We start from the raw sequence: 18466 nt of genomic DNA, 5'->3' as shown, positions 1-18466 counted from the left end.
TTATTACATTTCAGTCTTAGGGCATCTCAAATGTAACATAAATAAATAACAAAAGCAGATAGAAACAATCTGCTGCACACCAGTTTGACAGGGGACAATGAACTGTATTGTTGTTTTCTGTCCTTCAGTATTGAGTCACTGTTTGAATGATCAGGGCCATCTGGGTCCTGAGGTCCTAAACAGACAAACTGCTGCTATGCATTCATCAACCTGTTGATCTTTATGGCTTTTTTTCCTCTCTAACCCTTCTGTTCTCTCCCTGTTTTACTTTTCTATTTTCCTCTGCTAATTTTTCTGTCTGATTCAAGGTTGAATCTAGCCTGAGTACTAAAACCCTTCCTAGCCTGGAAATTTGATGATCTATTAACCACACAAACGTGACTTGTGAGGTTATAGGAAACTCGATGTTTCTGATTAAAATCCAGTTGCAGACCGAGTGGCTTTATGTCATCTTTACCACAACCTTCTCCGTCTGGCTGCCATGCTGAGGAATGTCTTTGAGAGGACAAATCTGTGCACTCAGATTCTTTATACAGATTTGCTATGATAAATAGCATAAAGGTGAATAGGTCCAAAGCATTATAAGAATCATAAATATGAAGGGCGAGAAAACAAAACAAACTTAAAAGTCAACAACAGAAGACTTGATATGGAGTAGTAAATGACAACAAGAGATAAAAGTGAAAAAAGAAAGAACTACACATCCAGATACAGAAGAGAAAGAAGAAAAAGTCTAAGGTCATCACAACGTCTTTCCTATTCTTTCATTTGGTCATATTTTCCCTTGTCTGACCTCCCCCTGCCAGGTTTAATTTCCTGATTGGGGAGATCTGGTTTTTGGAGCAGTGCATAAGTTTACTTTGGCTGCACAGGATCACCATGTTTGAGGAAGAGCGTGAGACAGATGGCTGAAAATCAAGTGCCCTCAAATTAATATCACAGAACTTTTCAGGGGTCACTTAGAGTCTTGCCTCTTTGTCTCACCCTGTCAAACCCATCTGGAAAAAAAGAAAGACTGTTTTCAGCACTATGGTACATCAGACACCACTGCAGTCGTGCCTGCGTTATTTTGTAATATGAGAAGAGTTTAAATCTCTATTATAAGAGTTTGTTCTCCTCGGGGAATAAAGGGAGACAGTCACATTTTAAAGAAGAGTTATGGAGGTTTCATCAGCAGACCTGCAAGGGGGGGGGTCGTCGCTTGGAAAAATCTGCATGTGAGTGATGATAAGATCAATTTGAGAAGGGTAAAAAGGGAGGGAGGTTTGTCTCCCTTTCTTCCTCTCAAACGCCATTGATGTTGCGTTTAAAACAACCACAAAAAAGGGACCGTGGGAGAGCATGAGAGGAGTGATGCAATGAAGGGATGAAGGGGGAGAGGGCAGCGGGACTTTGGTAGTGGAACGGCGTGTGAGCGAGTGTGAGTCGGGTCTTTTGGAGATTTCTTTTTTGTATTTGTCCCAGCTGGAGTCCTGTGTTCCTTTGGTCTCATGGAGCCTTGTGCATAATTCCTCAGCTGTGAGTCACAGGTCCTTGAGTCAAAGTGAGACAAAGTCCTCCACCGGAGTGGTGTGACTCCCAAATCCTCTGCCTTGTGTTTTGTTTAGACTTTACTTTCCAGATCATGATCAGATTTGTGTTTGTCCCTCTGCAGGGCTCAGATATGCACTCTACATGCGTTACATATCCCAGCATTACCCATCACTACTGCTTGTCTTCCTTTCAGTCTTATCTACACCTAAAAACCAATGGCAAATAAAATCTTGTTCCAAGCCCTAACACACTGTATAAGTAGTCCTTTTTGTGATTTTTAACAAGGTCCATTCTCTTTCTACACCAAAGACATTATTTGATCTGAAACAGGGCTTACGATCTCATAACCACCTGTTGTCACATGAGCAACCTTTTATAGCTACGTAACCAAAGCGGAAAAGACTCAGAGGTCAGTTTCACTAGCGAAGGCTGTGAGATGTGGTTGACGCCTCTGAAAAAGCTCTTAAGTGAACTGCTGGACCTGACAGCTACTTTAATCGATCAATATTTTTGCTATTTTTCTGGATTATTTGAATATAGAAATACAGGACCAAACACAAACATTTGTTGAAACCTTATGTGGACTTTCTACTGAAGTAATTCATTCCAAGTTCACCAAAGTACAAAAAAAACTGAAACTTTTTTAAAGTTATGGCTAGTGGTAAGCCATATAGTATTATTTTTATGTGCAGAGGTTTAAGAGAACATCTTCTTCTTTTTCTGTGGCCTCATTAAAATGAATGCGAATGGATATCATTTATAATGCTCTATTTCTTCAGTAGAGCGCATAGTTCCAAAGAAAACTCTCCATCATGAGGTCAGTGGATTATTCTGACTAATGTGGACTTGATTTCTGACAGCTGCTGTTTTCTAAACGTCATTTGGAGTTGCTTTGTCTAGCACACTGTATTGGAGTAGAAGCAAAAAACCCCAGCGATGACAAAACTGAAACTACATGCTTGGATATATGTCATTGTGTTATTTTGGTGACATGACCCTTTATTCTAGCCTGGACCAAATCCTACATTTCCTTTCCAATGGTAAATAAGACTGAAACAAGGACGGCAGGGATTCCTTACTTCACTTTTTTTTTTTTTCGAGTACAAGAACAAGACACACACAGTAACACACACAAATCAGGCATCATGACTCATTTCTCAGCACATTCAACTTGCCACCCCAGCAGGACTTTTTCCGAACAGCCTGACCAGCGATGGAAACACACATCCCCAACCACCATCATCTGTCTCTCAGGCCTCTGCAACCACACAGTTTTCTCCAGTAAGCTCTGGCAGAAGGAGGGAAACTGCAGGGTGGAAGGGAGACAGATGAAGTGGAGATATAAAAAGAAGAAATAGTGTATGAGTGGGATTTAGGTTTGGAGAGGGAGACAGCAGAACAGCACTTGGAGGTCAGGCATGAGGGAGGTATGGGATGAGGAGGTCAAAGGAAGGGGATGAGAAGAAGAGCAAGGAGGAGAAAATGGAAGAGAGAGCAGAAGCTTTCCCTCCACAGCTGGTTCATGTATTCAGAGACTCTGTTTAGGTCTGAAGATACACAGGCCGAGCCAAGCAGACATGACACACTCCAATACGGGCCCTGTGTGTCTGTCCAGAGCCTCTGACACTACAGTGAACTTGGACAGTGTGTCTGTGTGTGTGTGTGTGTGTGTGCGTGTGTGTGTGCGTGGCAGAGGTGGCAGCCATTTTTTCTCCCCAGCGAGACGATGCTGCTCAATTTGACCACCGATGCCAGGAACTAAGAGAAACTAGCCCGGGTGTTTCACCTCAGAGCGAAGCGCTGACAGGCCTGCATCAGTAAGAGAGGCCTGATGGAAAATGGAAAGCTGCGGTAAAGTGGTGACCTAAGAACATTTCTTTCTGTTTACTTGTTCTTGTCTTTCCTTCCTAATTTCTCCTTCATTCTTTCGTTGTTTCTCATCAGTTCATTGGCTTCCTTTATCCTCTCACCTTTCTCCTCACTTAACTGCGATATGTCCAAACTTAAAGCCATAAACCCATCAAAGGTACATCCTACTGGCATCGGTGTCGTCACTGGTTGGATATAGAAGCACTTAATGACAGTTTTGTTTTAGACTAAAGATGGTCTGGGTGCTTTACGTGGCCCAGTACCTTGATAACATACTTTATTTAGTATTTATACACAGCTGGTGCTTTTAGGTAAATGCTAACATCAGCATGATGCTGAAGTTTGGCAGGTATAATATTTACCTTGTTTACTATGCATGCTATCATGCTACAATTTACTAATTAACAGAAAGCTACAAAGTACAGCTCAGGTTCTGCAGTTACTTGGTTATAAAACAAAGTACTGAACAAAGTTTTGAACTGATAAAGGCCCCAGATGAAAAGTCATCAAAGTTACTACAGCTCATCCTGAGGGAAACACGAAAGTCTGTACGAAATTTCAAGTGAAACGTCATGTCACTCAAAACCACAATATCAACCTAAGAGAAATGGCTTTTAGAATTATACTTAAAAAACATCATATCAAGCTGGGCTGTATGTATCATGTTTGCCTCAGCTCACCAGAATGTAGTTAATCACATGAAGAAATAAATCCGGGAAGCACAGATTAATAACATCTAAAATCACATGAACATTTGAGGGTGGAAAGTATCCTTTGGTGACAGTATTCTTTGAAGGAAAAAAAAAAATCTACACAAACAACTGTCAGCCCAATTTTCTTGAAGCCTCTTTATTTCTTTATTTCACGAGCTTCCCGGGGCACCTTACCACAAATCTCCCCAATGTAGAGTTCTCTTAAAATGCTCCATAATAGGAACTTTGAAAAACGGGGGTTATGAAAGTAATAAATGCAAAGACATCATAAAGAAACATTCTTGTGTTACACAAGACCTCAAGCTCACATGCATCCAGTGTGCTGTAATTTTGGTTCGCAGCAGACGTGTAGACTCATATATTTGTCCATCGGCAGCAAAACAAAATTACAGGTCTCCTGTTTCTCCCGCTATGTCTCTGTGACTGCTGTGAGTGTTTTATGGGGTAGTCGTTTAATGAGGCCTGAGAACTGTTGTGCTCTGAAATATGATTTTCTAGTTAGTCAGCATGGCTTCATTGAGTCACTCCCATTTCAGTCCTGACTCCAGAATCAATTGTTACATTTAAATAATCCTCAGTTATTCCTGTAGCCCACAACTGAGGAGTGTTTCCAATAAACCCCAAATCCCATATTTCATAATCAGTAAACACTCATCTCGTACATATGAACATGACATGCATTGTTTAGATGATTAATACCATGGGGCTTGGACTTTATTTACCAGCCAGAGAACTACCATGTGGCTGCTTTTTCACAGCGCACTGGATTTCTGAAAACTTTGTGAGAACGTTTTGAAGCCTTCCCCACACTTTGTATTGTATGTGACTATTTGTTAGTGGCAGCCAAAACTGTGACCTCTTTTATCCTGCTTGTGTAGGTGGCGTGATTTTGTTTGTCTGCTTGGTACAGACATTGTTGCTGTTCATTAACATGATTTCCTGTGCAGTACTTTTCCTGTGGAAAAAGCTACCTCACAGTAGGTGTTCAGGACAGCAAATATAAACAAGGGTATGAGACATTACCCATTATTTGACTTGAGAGAATGCTTGAGAGAATGCTGGAGTCACGTCCCTTCACCTCGTTCCATAATTTCCCACAAGAATATTTAAAGATCACTTAAAAGCTCATAGAGAGAAAATCAATAATGAGATTCACTATGCTGTATATACTGTAGCTGAATTTCCAGCAATGTGGATTGCACAGTTGGTCTCTCTGATTGACCACCCGTCTACTTGACTAAAGTTTCCCTCTCTTTGTCTTGGTGTCTGTCTTCCTCTCTGTCCATCGCCGTTATCTTTTTTTCTTGTCATATTTCCAACCCTCTCTCTTCTTGCTCTATCTTTTCCTCCCCTTCACTACCAAATCATTTCAGCCCTGAGGTCTGGAGCCAAAGGTGCATGCCGATCTCACACCGGACCCTCCTCCTGTCCAGCAGAAGGGCAGCTAAGATTGTAATTATTTAGTTCTGCAGAAAAGGTCACATACCAGCAGCTAGCTTTGCTCTGCCTCTGCTGTGTCACTATCTTGTCAGTTTAAATTGATAATTAAGGAGGGCTGATGAACAGCACGGGTATGTCTGGTGGTTTCCATGTGGTTATACTTTAGACTGATAATTTTTGACCAAATAAGGAAGGCAAAAGACATTAAGGAGCGTCAAATGTCTATGTTGACATCATGAAAAAGTCATTCAGTTCAGATAAAAGTGTTTTGCGGGATTAAAACATCAATAATGAGGTACTTTTTTTTAACCACTTCAACCCCACCCACTATAGTCTCGTTGACAAGAAATGCTCAAACCCACTGAAATTATGTCTGCCTAAAACTACATGGAAAATGTGTGAAAAACAAACCTTCAATTTTCCACTTTGGTACAGCCATAATAAATGGATCTCAGACTAGAATATGACGTTCAGCATAACTGTGATGGAGTGCCAGTGAAATAGGAAAACAAGCAGCTAAAGGATTAATGCGAAACAAAATGTCAGCTAATGGAATCAATTATATGCTGCATATCTATCATTCTAAAGGGCTCCTGCTTTTTATCACACTAAATTACTTTTTACACTCTTTAACGTGTTCGCTGTTTAAAGGGAAATCCAAGCTGAATTTGGGTAACATTACTGTGCAAGTGGTTAAGTGTGGGAGTGCCTTTTTTTGGGTTCCTGCAGCTGTCGATCTTGTGCGCTGCATCCTTACATAAATTTACTATCCCTATGTGGACAAACCACTTAACGCTCAGCCGCTTGGTTTGATATATGGATGTATGGGTTCTTCTGCAGGCTGGGGGAAAGGGAGGGCTGTTGCATGCTTGAGTGCATATTATAAAACACAAATAATGTGCAGAGAGAGAGAGAGAGGAAAAAAGTTCTTCTCTGTCTGAATCTGGAGTTTCTCCATGTGAGAATCTTTGCTTATCTGACGGGTCCAATTACACTGGGAGTGACTCTGATTTCCACTGCATCTGCAAGTCAATTTCATGCTCCAAACCATTATAGGAGAAAGACTGTGTTGTCTACTGCCCTAAAAGGCCAGAGCTGAAGCACCAGTTGGCAGTTGTCACTTGTAACCAACACTGAAACCACACAGTGGTCTTCATATGAGAGGACAGGATTCAGAGGTTGCCAGATTCGCTCTGCACTTTCCAGTACTCTGGCAACCCAAAGTAACCATCTAATAGAAATGCGGGAAGCAACTGACATTTCAGTTTTTCCTTGGTTATCTCCCATCCCTCTCCCTCTCGCTCTCTGCAATTAACTGTTTAGACGGATGATTTCCGCTCAGCTATGTTAACAAAGACAAATTGCTCCTGTTCTCTACTGAAGGCCGAATCATCCATCCTCACTTACTAAGTCTAACAATCAAGCTGAAGTGTGGAAGAAAATTTTCCACCTCATAAGCTGATAAAATGCACAATCTCAATCTGCAAAAGCCAATTCTAAAAGGTCACTGTATGCGCAAGCCCCATTGACTTTGACAGCACTCTATAGGAGAGAGTCGATCATTTAAACCGTCATAAACCTGTCATCCGTCCCCACGACTCGACCATGCCAAGCTGAACAAACCCACCATAAATAGAAACAATATGTGTTCCCAGATGAGAGGCAGTCACTGACCATTAGTCATAGAAAATCAGTCAAGTTTTTCAACTCAACTGACTTAATGAGACTGAAAGCAAAAACCATAAGCAGCCCCTGCTGTGGGTCAAAACAGTAACGACTCATTAGAAAGTAACTAATGTTCAACATTTTCTGATATTAAGTTATTGAATATCATCATTCCAGTCTGTGCAAAATGGGCTGAATTTACTGTTTACATTCTGAAGAATCAGGTGCCCATAAATCATCAGGTCTGTAAGTAATTACAGTAAATATACAGTAAACTACACTCTAACTATGTGTAAACTCAATAAACTCTGCAAGGTAGCCATGTCTCATATGCAGTATGTAGCTTCTGAGTATAAATATATGTACTACATGTGCATTTTTGGCTATTTCTTGTGTATATGTGTGTGTTTGTGTTTGCCTTCCAAACTATCCCATATGATCATTACAAAAATTGTCTTTTTCTAATATTCCACCTCAGTATGTAGTGTTTGGTTTAGTTAAGAATTCTCCACCGATTTAGCTTTGTACTCCTCTAACACCGTCCGAGTCTTTAAAGAGTTTCTTCCCTGTGCGGTTTTTTAAAAATTGTCCAAATTTATGCAGCGGAACCAGAGGTAACATCTTTTTTATTCCACACACTGTTCTTCTCTGTCAAAACCTGAAGCCTACATTAACCACAATGCAACTCATCTGGAAACAGTTCAGTCTGACATTCAGTTGCGTTATGCTAGTAGAGGCTAAAGTAGCCTTGAGCCACTAAGCTCAAGCAAACATGAGGAGTGGACTGCAAAGGTCTGGTAAGCTCACCCAACTGCTCACCTCCTGTTTTCTGTTTTTTTTTTTCAAAATTTCGATGTTCAGCTCCAACTGATGCTGACTCAAATGACATCATCAGAGGCAATTGATCAGATTTAGTAAACTTCACACACATCTGCAGTAATGCTCACCAAGACCGATAGTTAAATCAGGGTGATTCCCTTTAAGGCAACTAAAGAAACTACTCAGATGACGTGAGGCAAAGGTCTTAATCATAGCTTAAAGAAACCAACATTGACTTAAGTCTCAAATGTAAAAGTCAGTATTCCTTAAGCGGCTTTGCGGTACCATAACATCATCACGCTAACAAGACCACAAGAGGTTGGAAAATCTAAACATACTGTAGGTGGTTCAAAAGGTCTGATCTAATTACCAGTGCTGTTGCAGTTCTGGTAAGCTTCATGTTTTCATACCTGCTGATGTTGAGCGTGAGCTGCTGAGTGCAGGTTTTGATCCTGTTCTGAGCCTCCATGTGCGTCATGAGCTCTGTGCTGTCGCCATTGATAGCCAGGATGGTGTCGCCTGGACACAGGTCACCCTGAGCAGCCTTGCTGCCTGGCGTTACCTGAAGAAAACATTCATACACACACACACACACACACACATGCACGGACATACACACAGACACAGAGCAACCCAAGCACAGCCAAGAAAAGAAAGAGCTGTTATTAGTGATGTTGGAGTGTCAACACGGAGGCCAAATTCAACAAAAGCAGCTGTCTTCATTTACATTTTCAAAAGTCAGCAACAACAAGGAGGGCTGAAGTATTTGAGGGAATTGATCATTTTTATATGCATGACCTTTTGAAATTCATTAAAAAATGAACAACCTGCAGTTTTATGATCACTCAGCAGTTGCATCAGACTAAACCCTCAGTGAATAATTTCATGCTTCTTTGACCAGAGTCTGGGGTTGAACCTTGAACCTCCACAACAGTCTCTGTGTAATGTCACATTGATTTGCAAGCATCTGCTCAATAGGTCCGCATAGCTTTTTCTGATTTGTCACCTGGGCTGTTTGCCTATGTCGTCTTTATGTTAAAGATTATCTTTTAGCCTCTGGACAATGAGCAGAAACACACTGATGTGAGGACCTTTGAGCCCCACAGGGAGGCAAAGGGGGTGAGGACGAGAGGAGGAAGGGGGAGGGTGGGCGTCCCACAGGGTACGCTTCACCTTCACAGAAACACTAAGACACATATGACAAAGATTTTCCATTATTACACATACGCATAATGCCTCTGCTATTTCCAAGCCTGCCTCTGACTGACAGCACGGTTTTGGCTGTCATACATAAGAAGAAACTACCAATCAAATCCTCCATCATCAAACCAAGACATCCACAGTAAAACAGTCACTGTCATATGGAAGCAAGCTGCAGAGGAAAATACTCTTTACTAGCAATGAAACAAAAATGTAATTAAATGTGAACTATTGTCATCATGTCTCCGGTCTTCAGTGTGTGCTCTGTTTGCTGTCAAGCAACGACACATCTGAGTATTAGTTTGACTGTATTTTTCCGACCATTAAATGTGAGGCGAATTTCAGCAGCTGGATGCAATTGCTAAAGTCACATGTTCTTGGATGAATTTCAAGCAATATTCTGTGACATTTTCATATCACTTAAATAAGAGTTGGGTTTACTACTCAGTGCAGCAGACTGAGAAAGCACAGAAGTGACTCAGTATTCACATACTGTGCTAAAAACCAAGCCTTGAGTAAGGTTTAAATATCTAACAGCAGCAACCGCTGTGACCCAAATAAGCCAAAGTATAAATGATAAAGTCACATTTTTGGCATTTTTACTTGACTTAAACTTATTCAACCATCATATTTTCAGATTAATTTTCTTTGAATTGACAGTTTGTTATTTTGGACAAACCAAAGATGTCACCAAATAAAAGAAAATGATCTTTTGTTCACAGATCTGAACCAGGCGGGTGTTCAGGCGTCAGCACTTTGTAACACGTCTGAGACCTAAAAGGCTAAAATGACTACCTGTCCATAAATACACAGGGTGCAGAAGATTTAGGATGATTTTCCTGTTAATAAGCCCTTTGCATGTCAAGTGTTGGTAATTAATCTTTGTCCTGTCTTCCAAGTTTTCAAGCTGCACATTAAGATGTACAGCGTTTGGAACGGTGAAACCTTGTGTTGGAATAACCTTTACTTCATATTTCATAAACACAATCCAAGCTAAATAAAGACGTGATTGTCTACAAGCTTGGGATGATGAACAGAACCCGGAGTGGGAGACAGAGGATCTGCTTGTTCAAAGAGGAGCTGCTTCGCTAACTGGGAGGAGCGTTTTAAGAGCAAAGGCACACAAGTTCACGCTCCATGGAGCACTAATAGCTGAGTCGTGTGGTTCAGATGTGGAATTCCTAATTTACAGCCTCTGACTGCCCCCGATGCTCCTGACTCAGTTCCGGTAAGCGAGAGGGGTCAGAGACAATGTGGGGAAGGGTGTGTAAATGTGTGTGTGTGTGTGTGTGTGTGTGTGTGTGTGTGCGTACTCATTTTATTCTTCCAGAAATCTGACATAAACAACAAAACTGAGCGATCAAGTTAAAGATTAGTTAAAGATGGAGCCTGTTAAAGGAGCATGAATATAATCTCTTATTCTGGGTAGGAAATGCAACAGATTCTCATTTGACAGTGACTAAGTGGAGGTCATAGTTTACCCGTCATTCAGCATGACACACATTTTAAAGGTTTGTCTTTGTGTGTGTGTGTATTCGGTTTATGATCTCAGGGTCAGGCCACACAGACACACGCACACACACACACACACACACACACACACACACACACACACACACACACACACACACACATAAAGTTGCTCCAAGTGACTGAGGTCATCACTAGAGGACAAATATTTCCCTCTGTAAGGCTGGTGTACAGTTAGGTGGCTCAGATGTTTTATTTTTGTCTTCTTACTCACTTGAAACCACTGGTAGTAACAAAAGTTTAGTGATCCACATCGACTGGCTCACGACTTGACCAAAATAAGAACAAAAACATCTAAATCAAAAAGAGGAGGGAGGAGAGGAAAGTCGTCAGGAAACAAATGGGGTTTGTGAGCGCAGCTAATAAAGAGTGACCTTGGAGTGATGGAACTGAAGGAGCTGTGAATGATGAAAAACAGTTTCTAAGTTTCCAAACTACTGTGGAAGAGGAGAAAAAGCCAATAAATTCAATTATCCACTTTTGCTGGAAATAGAAACCTTAGATCAGGTGATATAAATTCAAACCTCAATTATACCAAGTTAACCTACTTGCAACAGCACCAGATTTTTCTGGAATTGGTTAAAAACAGCAACAAAAGGGAATTTTCTGTCACAAAAATAGAAATTTAAATTAAGCCAAGCCTAAATTGTATTAATCAGGTTCAGGAATAACTGCCTTTGCTGCTGGTGAACAAATGAATCAGTGAAGATAAAAATTAAGACTTCAGACAATCACTTTAGCATTCACCAGTACACGTTTTTTTCACGCAGGATGTCACGTAACACCAATTTGATGATGGCGCTGCAGAAAACGTTTCCTCTGCCTGTTGGGAAATCTAAACAGTCGCATCATCCATCCAAGGGAGGCCGATCCACAAGCAGTGACATAGTTAATTGCTAACAGAGAGAGCGGTTAGCAAATGACGGCCTCATGTCACACAGAGTCATCGTGTGGCACACTGAGGCCTGATGAATGTGTGGTTTCTCTGTAGCCACTTGTGCTTTCCTTTATGTGTGTGTGTGTGTGCGACAGGGAGACCGAACATAGCAGAGAAATGGACGAGTGTGTGTGAACGCTTGTGTTAGTGTATGTATGTGTACTGATTAAAGCTGCAGCGAAACTGTTGCTGAGTGTGAGTGTGAGTGTGACATGGACCTCGCTGCATCTGTCCGTTTCTTTCTATTAAATCTACGACCACAAAATGAAAAAGCATTTTTGCAGTTGCTGAAAAATTGACCTTTTGAGTAAACAATCGTGTGTACTTATTTGATATCTAATACTCTCGTTTTGAAAACAGCCTCTGCTCTGCAAGATTTTAAATAAACAACAAAAAAACAGACATTTTAATATTACATTCGTAGAAATTCTTGTCGGCGCTGTCAGGATTAATTCGATTTAGAGAAATTTAAAATTTCCTGCCTCTGGATGTACACACACACAGACACACACACAGATACAGCATCCTTCATAGGGACACTGTAAATCTTACATTAGAGGTCAGAGAATGAGTTTGCAGGTTAGATTTTTCAACTTTTAGGTTGTTCATCGTTGATTTCAAAACTTTTCGGTGACAGTGTTACAGTGTGGCATAGACCTGACTCCTCTTTGAAATTGAATAGCTAAATTAAGAACAGGCAAAACAACAGCTATGAGTCACCTGGACGCGTCTAGATGTCTTTTTAAAGAGCAAATCACGAAATCAGCCACTTCCTGGTTGGTTATTTATAAGCTTTATGCAAGAAGAATCTGTCCTTTTCAATTGTTTCTCTCATGTATGATTTCCACAGAGACGTTTTCTGCTGGGTGGGAGCTCTGAGTCTCAGCAACAGAGAAAATAATTCCTGGCAACACGTCAGACGCCTTTGTTTGCTTGCTGGACCTCTGATAGGAACCATGGTTATGACCTTCATGACGGAAAGCCATTACATAGCCTGGGGTGTGAGGATCTGACTGTGGGGTGTGTGTGTGTGTTATTATCACACTGAAACAAAGAGGTTGAATCTGCCAAGACCAATAAGCAACACTGCAGCCGATGATTAAATGTGTAAGGTCTAACGAGAACACAAGAAAACTGGAGAGTTATGTGAAATTAATTGCAGTCTGTAATGCAGTTGTGTGTATGTTTAGGATGAGTAATGACATTGCTCATCAGTACGCGTCATCAAAAAGTGTGTAACAATCCCTTTAAATCTGATTTGTAATCAGGTTAGTATTAATTCTGACTGGTTCATGGTTCCTTGAAGAGTTCCCCACATGTCACCCTTCAGTATGTTGTGCACAATAAACATATTTTAGATACTCAGCAGCAAATACAAGTGGACAAAGACAACATGAGATCTTAGACGCAAAGATTAGAGAGACTAAAAAAGTCACTTCATAGCATGAGAGAAGCTCTGCTTTATTAAATGTCATAAATACAAGACAAAGAAAAAGAACTGGCTGTTTTCCACAAGGCCTTCATGTAAGTTTATCTTTAAAACTATAATTAATTGACTCCACTGTGATTTTGTCATAAGACCAAAAATGTGCTCATCAATCACAGAGAGTTAGTTTCATACATCAGATAAACCAGACGAGCAGGAAAAGCTCTGCAAAAACCCAAGGACTCACATTGTTCTCGCTTACCCTACCGTTTCAGGAACTCCACAGCTTCTCTGACAACAGGAAATTGTTCGAGAGCACCATCTGTTATCTTTAGCTCAGTTTGTTGTGGAGATGCAGGTCTTAGTGTCTATAAATCCAGCCTTTAGAAAAGGAGCTGCCAGACAGCAGTTTAAAACAGTGCTGGAGAAACAACCCATGTGGCCTGAGGTCACATGTCCAATCTCTGGAATGTGGCAGACAGACCTGCACTGAGAGATTAAAGGGTACAAAGGACACACACACACACACACACACACACATCGGATGCAGTCTCACTTTTATATGCACTTGTTAATTCTTGCACTGTGATTCTAACGCCCTGACAAAATCAAAGTGAGCAGGAACGCACACGCTTTGAGTTTTAGCTCTTAACTTTATCTTCAGTGTCCAAAAACTGAAAGAGTTTCTGGTGTCTGCAGACTCTTCTTACTCTTCATGTCGGCTGTGTAGAAATCCCTTCATCACTGTCCCCCCATATGGACCAGAGGATTGATGACCGTGAATAATAACTCCCTAAACGTATTAGCATGTCAGCATGTTTTGAAATATACTTAAGAAAATACAAACATATCCTTTAAAATGGTCAAATAGGAGTGTTCCTGACTACTAATTTCCCAGAGCTTAAAACTTAATTTTATACTTGCACTAGTCGCCCAATCTAAAAGTAAGAAAATACTCAAGAAAACGTTATTTGTTTTAAAGTTAAACATTATTTGAAAAAAAAAAAATAGTTGTGTATAAATTATAAGAGCCATTTCAAACTATTAATCACATTCTTTAATAACCAAATCATATTTTAAATGCTGCTGACATTTCTGGTACTTGGCAGTGTGCATTATGGCCATTATAACTCATATGCTTTGCCAGTTTAATATGACTCAGGCTAAACACCACCTTATTTTGTGTTTCTATTTTAATTTCAAAATCCTGGCCAAGTCTCACTGTCTTCACAAGATGTCATCTTTGTCCCCCACTGGTTTAGTTTAGGTTGTTTAGGGCATTAGGGCAGGGGATGGTGTTCGTCACATTAGTAACAGATGGAATATCTGAAGAGAAAGACATGACATTTGAGACCAACTTCCCATTCAGATGGAAACAAATGGGAGCCACAGAGAAAACAGTGAGATGACATAAGTTACTGACTGTATTTACCACATGGATCTTTATGAAGAATGAGTCTTCAAATTCTGCTAGGTTGGCCGTGTTTTTGTTGTCCATAGTCTAAATTCTGGGGATTTGCCTTTTTTGCTTTGTTTTACGCAATTCACTGAAATATTTAGAACAAGACAAGCAATCTGAAGACGTTAAATTGGATTTTATGTGTATGGGTTTTATTTTGCCACTACATTGTACACTACATTAGAGATGTGAAGTCACATTTCTTTAACTACCACTATTTCTAAAATGATTAGTTTATTAATAACTTATCTGACTAAACTTCAACACAAATTTTCAAATCTATGCTTTGAATCATCATAGACTTTAAGTTTTAGATTGCACAAAAAGGGCTATTTGAACATGACCCCTTCAAGGTTTATGACTGTAAATTGTGATGGATATTAACTGTGTTTACTTTTCTTTCATATTTCTTAAACTGTGCAAAACAAAAACTCTACAGTAGTCTGCACAGCAGGAGTCTGACAGCTGCACAGACCATTTCCCATCATGCATCAACAAGACATAGCACACTGCTGCGCCCACAGTGTAAAGCTGTCAGAAGCGAAGCTGGACAGCGATTCTGTGCGCTGCTCAGGTTATTGTTTAGCCAACACTCAGTCGTGAAATCCTGTCCACAAGACGACTCTTTGCAAGCTGGCAGGACTGACTGGAGTCCTGCGTCACCTTCCGCCCGCACGTCGGTTTGACATTGGTTTACAAGAGTTTTTATACCACAGCTGCCATATCCAGCATATCTTCTCTAAATGCTTCTGCAGTTACATCAGCGGTTTTACAAGGTTTCTGTTTCTCTGCCACTCGTTCTCTCTCATGCACGTAAAGCCATTTAACAACCTACCACCGCTCGGCACACCATTAACTGGCTACAGTCAGAACAGGCTGGCAAGAGACTAATGGGCTTATCCAGGGACATTATCACCTTAAGCACAAAAACCAGCTGCTGCATTCAGAACTTTCTGTCTGGTATTTTCACAGTCTCCAAGTGCAGGTGTTTCGTGGCATTGAGTGTTATACATGCAGAAGGACGAGGAGAGGAGGGGAGAGCCCTCTGTCAGCCATGCAATGTGGAGGTATGATAGGAAGGACTGAATAAAATACTGTAATCGAAAACAGCTATGAGGTCTAGCATTTAAGTCTTGTCTTTAACCTCACCCTAACCCTCTCGAAGAATTACACTGAGCCAGCAGACACTGTTACACAATTCACAGCGTTCTGGCTTGTATGAGATTTACGTGATACTAAAATGCACCCTAAAGAGGCATTTTGGATATTGTAAGACATAAACTATCCACTCCTCTTCTCACTCCATGTATCTCTTTCTCTGTCGCCATTCAGCGCATTGTAATCGTATTCTTGCGAGAATGCAAGTAAACATGTGACAAATAGTGAGTTACTCCAATATATCAGCAGCAACTAACCACGCCATGCTTCAAACTCAACTGGCAACTAGCTCCCATGAGATGAGGCCACAGTATCTCTTTCCCACCATTTCTATTTTGTGTCACTTCTCCTTGAGTTTAATTTATTTATCCTCTGACATAAATTAGACACCAGAATAAAACGATTATCTAGTTCTGCCAACAAAACAAATTTTGTTTTGTCAGCGGATGTTTCAGAGCGTGTGACATCATTTGTCGCATTGCTTCGCAATGGCTAGTAGACAGCGAAAACAAAACAAAGAAAGTCTTCACAGTCAGTGTAATGTTGGGTTCTACTGCCAAGAGACTGTGTATTTATGCCTCTGACATTACATATTTTACTAAATATGCTTGCATCTCACCAGCTGCTTCCTTCTCTAATTTCCAAGCCAAGAATTAAGAATTAGCCGAAACTTCCCTGTCTACGCATACAAAGCAGTGAGTCCATGTGAGCGCCGGTTTTTATTGCCGTCTTTGCTATGTGCTGTATCTGTCTGTAAAAATGCAACCTGTAATTAATTTCACTGATTCCATCATCACCGAGTTACACAATGTTCAGAATGCAAAAGGCTTCCCTGTGCATGCCATGGCTTTCACATTGGCAGTTATGCAGGTATGCACAGATTGAACTGGCAAAATTCAGAAGTTGTTGAATCACTGATATTGAAAACTGCTGTATAAATTATCAAAGAAGTTAGGAAGGTATGAATCACCAAACCTGAGATGCCCTGAAGCATCTTGACTTTAAATTCAGCATGAAACACATTAGTACGGCTTCAGGCTGCAGTTTAGATTTTCCCTTTTTCAAAATGAATTCTGGACTTGTCTATGGTGGAAAATCTGTGCACACAAAGACAAACTCAGAAACTAAGATCAAGCGTGAAGCAGCAACGGCTCTATCCACAGAAAGCTGGATTTACCATAATATTTGAGCTAAAAGGTATTCAGGTACAAGGAGCATGGAGCTTTTCTGAATTTTGAAAGTTTCTGAATACAATTAACATCTATTATGATTTGGAGAAGCAAAGGTGCCAAGTGAGCGAATGAGTCTTAAAGGTTAAAACCACAAACTCTGCATACATTTATGGGTCTCAAAGTCTCACCGCTGCATCACAGCTCCTTTTAGGGACAGGTTTAAAAACAGAGAGCACTTCAGGTGACCTTCAGGGGTTTGTCTGCTTCTCTCAATGTTGTTAATCACCTGCCGTAAATCTAAAAATTACACCTGTAGTTTGAAGTGTTCGGGCCCTGTAGTTAAAGGGTCGGTTTGGGGCTGGTGATACAGCTGAGCACAACACCTGGAATCCCTCAGCAGCACCAGTGAGCTCTGATGAAAAACAAATGTCAGCACCCCCCCTCTCCCCTCCTCTCCTTTCCTTTCCTTCTGCAAGCCCTGCAGCAGGACCGGGCTCTGTTTATCCTGGCCAGGATGAACTATTGGCTACTGCCAGATCCACTGCCAGCACGCTGACTTTTGACCCATATTCTGAGGGTCAGGAAAGTTCACCAGGCGTTGTGCATGCTGCCACTACCACTACTTTTACTTTTAATTAGCTATCAGTACTGCCACTATTTTCTGCATCAGTTTAAGAAGATCCTGAGCCTGTCTGACAAAAAAATAAATTACTGACACATGGTCAAAACTTGAAAATGAAAAAGTAAAGAAATTATTTACTTCATTTCAAAACTGTTTGATACATATTGCATATTTTGGGAGCTCTTTGTATTTGATATTGGGTTTTGTTTTTGTCCTCTATTGAAGCTGACAGTTGTGCCGGTCAACGGCAGTGGCTCATCCAATTGAACTGGCAACTTCAGGGGCCAGGAATTAGATGGCACCGTGTGTCTGATTTAAGAGTAAAGGTCTTCCTCACGCACGTTTATCCACAATTGCTGCTGTCAAATGGTGATACACATAAGCGACCTCTTATTAGAGATTAACTGGTCGAGTATTCCAGCTTTCACTTGCGCCTACCAATTACAGTCACTTAAACGTAATTTAATTTGATTGTAATGAGGATAATTATCGTTTTTAAACCAGAAGAAGAACTTGATGCCAAGTTCCACTTTGCGCACGGCTCAATGAATGGACACGCACCGCAAGCGACAGAGAGTCACCACCTACCCTGGAGATGGTTAACGGCGTGCTGAAATCCCGTCCTCCCACCAGTCGAAAACCCCACGGAGAGGGTCCCTTTAGCGTCACGGTCTGGGGCATGTTTGGCATATGCAGACAGACAGACAGATGACAGGCAGACGGTGCCGGGAAGCGTCCGCGGTTCCTCGATAATAAGAGCGAGAAGAAAACAGAAAGCAGGCGACGTGAAGTAGCGAGAGCCCTCTGCGTGGCTGCTAGGCAACGCTGTCCCGTCTGAGAAAACTTTCCTGCCCTCCTGATTCAAGTTTAAATAACGAAGCCGCCCGTGACGTGAGCCGGCGGGCTGTACGGAGTGGGAGGGG

General features: G+C 41.1%; 1 protein-coding gene across 2 annotated transcripts in view; it reads right to left on the bottom strand.

The window, feature by feature from the left end:
• Positions 1-18466, bottom strand: part of pdlim4 (PDZ and LIM domain 4) — a 42837-nt gene extending 24371 nt beyond the window's left edge. The window contains exons 1-2 of one of the 2 annotated variants that reach the window (XM_046410309.1): positions 18132-18466; positions 8450-8601 (exon numbers count right to left, since the gene is read on the bottom strand). In XM_046410309.1, coding sequence (XP_046266265.1) covers positions 8450-8601; positions 18132-18233 — 254 coding nt within the window. In that variant the 5' untranslated portion in view covers positions 18234-18466. Of the gene's footprint in view, positions 1-8449; positions 8602-13399; positions 14046-18131 lie in introns of those variants that run through there. The other variant, XM_046410310.1, reaches the window with a different exon arrangement.

This window comes from Scatophagus argus, chromosome 14 (assembly GCF_020382885.2).
Source record: "Scatophagus argus isolate fScaArg1 chromosome 14, fScaArg1.pri, whole genome shotgun sequence".
In the NCBI taxonomy this organism is placed as follows: domain Eukaryota; kingdom Metazoa; phylum Chordata; class Actinopteri; family Scatophagidae; genus Scatophagus; species Scatophagus argus.
Note: the sequence above shows the minus strand (reverse complement) of the source record. Positions and strands in the feature narration are given on the sequence as shown.